We start from the raw sequence: 6977 nt of genomic DNA on the forward strand, positions 1-6977 counted from the left end.
TCTGGAGGCATAAACAAGCAGGAGGCTTATGCTCAGCATCAGGAACAAAAAAGGTTTAATAAAAGGCAAAATCACAAACACAAAACCGAGCCGTGTACACATCTGTGTGCACTTGGTAAAGACACCTCACAAAAGAGATTTGGCCTCTTTATTCTCTCTTTTTCTACTAAATGGGTCAGGCGGGACCTTTTGGCTTGTGGCCAATTAGCTGTCCCCAAACTTGAGGTGAAGTTCAGAAGGTCCTATGAGGACCTGATTGCTGTAGAAAATTCTGGGCTTTTCCTTTTGGGGAACAGAGGAAAGTTCTGTCACTCTGTCCACAGGGGGCCCATTCCTACAATGGTTAGATGATTTGATCCAAGAATGGAGCTTTGCACCTTGGCTAAGAGAACTTTGGAAAATAGGTCTATATGTATTGGGTGTTTTGGTAGTGATATTAGTAGTAATACCGTGCATACTTCAGTGTGTGCAACAAATGATGGACAAAACTATCAAAGAAGTTTTTATCATACGAGAGAGAGAGAGATAGAAAAGGGATTCACAGCGAGTTCTTGAAATCTCACAGAGATGGCGAATGAAGGTATTGACATGGAGGAAGTCCCCAAAAAGTCCCCAGACTGAAATCTGTTTGCCAACACGACAATCCCCAGAGTCTCTGTGGTGTGTCAGGAAGGTCAGGAATGAGCCTGCAAGGCTTGGATAAACATCATCGATGTCTGTCCCCCAGAGCACAAGCAGCTGCCCAACAAGACTTCAAGACTAAGGGACAAAGCTTCCCCCTTCAGCTCTCCACAGCAGCTCTAGGGATGCTCTCTCCATTGCAAGACCTCCTCTGTCAGCCTACAGTGACAAGAATTGGCTGCAGGAGGCATCTGCACGGGAACTCTCCCCAGATGGGGGGAAGAAAAAGAAGCGGTGATTCCTGAGGAAAGAAAAAGGCAATGCTGTTTGGGAAGACACCAGCATGAGTTCGCTACAACTCTAGGCCAAAAATCCCTTGGCTAAAGCAACATCCATCCATGGGGCAGCACGTTAGTTTTGATATCAATGCTGACAAAATTGCTGTCCCTTTCTGCTACTGTCGCTGACTCCAAATCATGAGAAATGTGCCAACTCTACCAAAGACAGGCAGACATGGTGAGATAAAACCAGCTAGTCTGGTGAAAAGGAGGCCAAATTAATGTTTTCTAACCCCCCTTTTCCCCCTTTCCCCCTGCAAGAAAGAGCAATGGCCTTCCTCTCTGTCACCGATAGTGATCCAGGCATGGGATGCAGCGTGGGGACAGAGCCCGGCACTGCTCCCAGTGCCCTGCCCTTCCCTGCCTGCCTTGCCCGCCGAGCCCTGCCGTAAGCGGCTGTGCCGTGCCGTGCCGTGCCGTGCCGTGCCGTGCCGTGCCGTGCCGTGCCGTGCCGTGCCGTGCCGCGCGGAGCCCGGCCAGCCCCGGGAGCCGCCCCGCCCGCGCTGTGCCCGCGGCCCCGGCTCTGCCGCGCTCGTCCCCGCCAAGTCCGGCCCGCGCCGGGGCCGCGCCGGGCGCGCGCGGGCCCGAGCGCAGCGCCCCCCTCAGGCCGTTGCAGCCGCGGCCGTTGCGCTCGGGGCCAACGTCGTGGCCACAGTCGGCGATCGACGCCATGGCGGAGCTGCCGCTGCCCGCCGGGCTCAGCGCCAGCACCTTCCCCGCCAAGCTGTGGCGCCTGGTGAATAGCCCCCGCGTCCGCTCCGTGCGCTGGGACAGCCGCGCCCAGGGGCTGCTCGTCGACCGCTGCCTCTTCGAGCGGGAGCTGCTCAGCGCGGGCGACGCCCACGGGGGCGGTGGCGATGGGGCGGCGCCGGTGCCGCACCCCTTCAGGGCCACGCAGTTCGGCAGCTTCGTGCGGCAGCTCTACCGCTACGGCTTCCGCAAGGTGCCGGGCTGGCTTGGCTCAGCTGCGCCGGGCGATGCCGGCGCCTGGCTCCACTACAGCAGCCCCTGCTTTCGCCGCGACCGCCCCGACCTCCTGCTCCGCGTCAAGCGCCGCAGCGCGGCCAGCAGGCAGCGGCCGGCGGCGGGGCGGGAGGGCCGGCGGCGCCCGCCCTGCGGCTCCCAGCAGCTCCCCCGTGCGCGGCCGCTGCCGGACGGACGGGGCGGGCGCGGTCGCTTCCAGCCGCTGCCCAGGGAGCGGCCGCTGCTCGCCCGGCGGCCGCCCTGCAGCTTCCACCTGCTGCACCGGGACCGGCCGGTGCCGGCCCGGCGGGAGGGGCCGAGCCGCTTCCAGGAGCTCTACGGGGAGCGGCCGCCGCCCGCCGAGCGGCACGTGCTCGGGATCCCGCCCTGCCACTTCCTCGGGCTCCACGGGGAGCGGCCGCTGCCGCTCGGGCGGGAGGGGCCCCCCAGCCGCTTGCAGGAGCTCTACGGGGAGCAGCTGCCTCTGGCCGAGCAGCAGGTGCTCAGGATCCAGCCCTGCAGCTTCCAGCAGCTCCACTGGGAGCAGCAGCCCCCAGCCTACGACCCACGAGGTAGGAAAGACTTCTAGCCTTGCTTTTGTCAGAGGTTCTGAAAAGTGACCGTTTGAAGTATTTTTCCACAAGGCACTGTCCTTCTCGGCCAGAAGTTGTCAAGCCTACTAGGAAGGGGCACCTAGAAGGCCAGAAGATTCTCTGGCTGGTTTTCTTTCCTGTGTTTCCCCTGATGTTTGATCCAAAGCAGCGCTAGAGCTCTGTGTCCCAGAGCCACATCGTGGAGCATGACCAATGTGTTTGGATTCTTGCAGCCACCCCAGGCACTTCGGCGCCCAGCGCTCCAGCTAGCAGTGCAGGTTGTGCAGCACTGACAGCCTCCAGCTCAGCACAGAACACACCTGGGCAAGAGCAGTCCTCACCATTGGATCTAGGCGCTGCCGTAGAGAAAATGATCCGGGAGATCAGGAGATCCCTGCCTGTCAGGTCTCCCTCTGCTCAGGTAAGGCCATTGGAGGGAATGGAAGAGGCTGGGCTGAGAACTTTTGAACACTTTTATATGGAGAAGGACAGTAAGTGTATGCCTGATGTGATTCCAAGAAAATACTGGTTGATCTTTAGTTTTCTTTCTTTCCATTATATTTTCAAGGGGAATGTTAATGCTGTGCCTGAGTCTTCAGGAGGCAAGCCTGTGGACAGAGCTGCAGCAGAGGAATGCTCATCTGGCACCGAGACCTTCGGGAACAGTTCCCCAGAGCCCGAGGAGCGTGGTAAGGACAGAGCCCCCGTTGGTTTAGAGAGGTGTGAGATGGCTGCTCTGAGCCTGCCTCTGGCAGGAAGGGAGATGAGCAGAATTGAGTTCCTGTCTGCCGGGTTGGTGCTTCCTGGTGCCTTCAGTTCAAATCCTGCACTGGCACAACCTCCCTGAGCCCTGCCCTCCACACTTATCCGGAGGCTCTGAAACTTGAGTCCTCTGCTGTGGCAAGAGAGCAGGGAATAAACCTGACTTTGTGGGAGTTGTGTCACCAAGCTGGGTGTCCCAGTTTGGTTCATAACTCAGCTCCCAGCATCCCTCAGCTTCAGCCATTTCAGTGAGGACTGAGGTCTCTCTGTCACTGGGACTGTTTGTGTTTCAAGCTCTCATGGGTTGCCGTTTGCACTGTGTGCGCTGAGACTTTGTCGGGATACATAAATACTTTACACAGTTCAGTTTTGAACACTTGGAAGGATCCCTGTTCTTGAAAGAGCAGGTTTCAAATTGCCAAGTGAGAGTCTGCCTTTCAGGCCATCTTTGACAGTCCCTGCTAGAAGGACAATGGGTGCTCAAGGGACGTGTGCACAAGGGCTAATATTGACTCAGTGTTCCCTTTGCTTCCCAGATCCCATGTGATGAACCTGTTCAGGAGGGCTGCCCTGTGTGGCAGGAAGAGACAGATGGAGAGCCTGTAACCATCGGGCAGGTAGAATTCCTCTGTCTCTAGTTATATTTATAGATGTGTACAGTTATATTTATTTTTCTATGTAGCTGTATTTATAGATTTGTATAGTTATATTTATGTATCTAGATGGTTAGAGATCTGTATAGTTAATTTTAGTTTTAGGTGTATTCAGTTATATTTTTAGATGTGTAGGTGTATGTATAGATATGCATAATTGCATTTATACATGTGTATAGTAATATTTATAAATAGGCATATTTATATTTTTATATGGGGATTTAGTTACATAGATTGATATCTGTATAGGTACAGGCCTCTTTTTAACCTGTTTCTCTGCTCTGCTTCCTCCCTCACTTCTTGCTTTTCCCCCTGTGCCCCCTCTGTCCCCTCTCCCTGTGCTGGGTCCGAGCTGGCGGCCGGGCTGGGCGGAGCAGCAGTTCCAGCCCCGGGTGTCCCTGGAGCGGTGGGAGCTGGCGCTGGCCCCAGGCACTGTCCCCTGAGGAGCTGCTGAAGGACGGTGAGACAGAGGGGGCTGAGGGGGCGGTGGCGCTGAAGGGACGCTGACCCTGAGGTGCTGCTGGGGCTGAGGGGCGTGGGGCAGCCGAGGGCAATGGTGGCACTGAGGTGACAGGGAAGGGGCACAGGCTGAGGGGCTGGCGGGTCTAAGGGGACGGGATGGGTCAGAAGGGACTGAGGGGGGTGAGAGGACTGTGAGGGGCTGAAGAAACCAAAGGGGGCTGGGGGTTCACCGAGAGCATGGCGGGGCTGAGGGGATGGAGGGGGCCAGCAGGGAGCACAGAGGGCTCCGGGACTGCAGCTCTGCCAGGCCTTGGAACCAATTCCAGAGCCTCCACTGTTGCCACAGCTGCAATGAGGACCTTGAGGACAGGCGGAGACTGACGGGAGCCAGCAGGGAGAAGCTGAAGGCCAGCAGCAGAGGCAGTGAACGGGGACCTGCTGCTGCCAGCCTGGAGAGAGCCCGGGTGAGGCCACAGGGCCGGGGGCAGGGTGGGGCTGAGGGTGGCTGAGGGTGGGCTGTGGCCCTGGGCACTGCCCGGCGGGGCAGGAGCGGGCCCTGCCCGTGCTGGGGCTGCTCAGCGCAGCTGCCCCGGCTGGCACAGGGGCTGTCCTTGGGCAAGGCAGCTGTGCTGGCTGTGCCGGGCTGCCGGGGCTGCGGGACAGTCCCACCGCGGCTGCGCTCACCACAGCCTGGCCCGCTCGGCTGCTTTTTCTTTCTAGCCCTCCTGGGGAGGCTCTGAGATTTCCTCTTCCCTGATGGAAGTGCAGCTGCTGCCAAGGGAAACGTCCCCATACTGACTCAGTGTTCCCTTTGCTTCCCAGATGTCCCATCTGCTGTCCCTGTCCAGGAGAGCTGCTCTGCACGGGAGGAAGAGACCGAGGGAGAGGCTTTGAAGACGGGGAAGCTGGGATCCCTCTGCTTAGAATTTTGTTTAAAGATACGCGGACTTGTACATGGACAGGGATTATTATATGGATATGTGCATTTGTAGCCTGCTATTTGTACAGGCCTATTTCTATATGTCATTGTATTTATGGATGTATGCTATATGTATGTGCAATTATATATTTTTTTTTTTTTTTTAATTACATATATGTGTATATATATGTATTCTGTGCCTTCAAGACTTGCTCTGAAGAGCGAATGTTTTGTTTTGGTTTTGTTAACAGCCTGTTCCCCCACGGCTGGTGGGTCATGGAGACGGGGCAGTACATAATGCGGCTTTTGCTTTTTGCTTGGCTTTTTGCTTTGCTCTTGCTACTGCTTCGGCTTTGCTCCTGCTTTGTTCTTGCTTTTTGCTTCTACTCATTAGTTAGTGTAGCTAAGCAGTCCAAATTTTTCCCTGGACTGTTTTTCCTTTCCCTTTTTTGGAACTACTCAAACCTGCTCTGGACTGGGACCTGGGAAACATTCGAGAGTTTGTACCTTGTGGTCTGCAGCAGCTATCCCCAGGGCCAGAGGGACTGATAACAGAGCAACGACTCCCAGGAGAGACTTTCTGAATTTGTCATCTTTTTCAGAGCAGTGAGAGAGTCTTGTCATCCAGTATTGTTCATTTTGTGTGCTTTGGGGTGTTTTGGCTGTTAAATATACACATTCTTTCCATTTCTCTCGGAGGAATCCTTCCCGAAACAGTTGGGGGGAGGGGTCCCCTTTTGGAGTTTTCTCCCAAATTTTCCTTAAACCAGGACACCTGTGTATACAGTTTTGTTGCTGTCTATGTCTATTGACGCAGTCATGGCTCTTTAAATAGGTATTTTAGTATTTGTATTGGTAGATAGATGTACTTTTTTACTTTTATATGTATATTGATCCATTTCTGTGTATAATTATTTTTACATATATATTCAGATGTATAGCTCAGATGTGTATTTGTATTGATGCAGTTGGTTGTATATTTAGATTGGTACAGTGATATCTGTATATTTAGAGATAAATTTGTTGTATATATCTGTTATTTATATAGTACATAATATGTAATATTTAATCTATATTTACTTCTATTTATTGCTGTATATGTATTTATATATGTGTGTATATATGTATTTAGTTCTGTATAATTGTATAATTCTATCAATAGAGTTCTTGGTACAGGATTACTTAAGAGAGGGGATCCATCTTTTTGTATTTCTATATGGTCTGTACACTTGTAGTAACATGTAATAATTTGTTAAACACCTAACTGATCTTTTTGCATAGTGAGGTGTTGCAGAGATTTGCAGTAAATTAGGTTTTGTTAACTGAAGTTGCTATTTCTATATTTTTACATAGACCGGTTGTACTAATAAATTTCCTGGGTTTAACCTTGAGATTTGTATAGTTGTGTATTGTCAGCACGGGTGTAGCAAATTGTAATAAATGACATTTTTTGTCTGAAATTGATTCTCGTATATTTGTTGATTAGCAGTGCGTCTGTAGCAATCTGCAAGAAATGCCATTTGTCAGCTGCGATGGGTGTTCTGTGATTTGTGCTACCGAAAGCCATTAGCAGATGTAAATGCTGGAGGATTTTGGGCATGAACATCTCTGGCCATGGCCAGCACATGCCCCACCTGCACTCAGGCTGGGCAAGGGCAGCGCAGAT

At 53.1% G+C, this 6977-nt stretch overlaps 1 protein-coding gene and 1 long non-coding RNA gene across 2 annotated transcripts; both read left to right on the forward strand.

The window, feature by feature from the left end:
- Positions 1-1629: 1629 nt before the first annotated feature.
- LOC119696076 lies at positions 1630-3943 on the forward strand. Its single transcript, XM_038125593.1, has 4 exons — positions 1630-2494; positions 2749-2936; positions 3084-3204; positions 3814-3943. The coding sequence occupies exons 1-4, from the start codon at positions 1630-1632 to the stop codon at positions 3822-3824; spliced, it is 1185 nt and encodes a 394-aa protein (XP_037981521.1). The 3' UTR covers positions 3825-3943.
- A 153-nt stretch (positions 3944-4096) lies between these two features.
- On the forward strand, positions 4097-6977 carry LOC119695659. The gene is made up of 3 exons (XR_005255323.1): positions 4097-4390; positions 4739-4856; positions 5215-6977. It is a non-coding gene; the product is annotated as an uncharacterized LOC119695659 (long non-coding RNA).

This window comes from Motacilla alba, chromosome Z (genome assembly GCF_015832195.1).
Source record: "Motacilla alba alba isolate MOTALB_02 chromosome Z, Motacilla_alba_V1.0_pri, whole genome shotgun sequence".
NCBI lineage: Eukaryota > Metazoa > Chordata > Aves > Passeriformes > Motacillidae > Motacilla > Motacilla alba.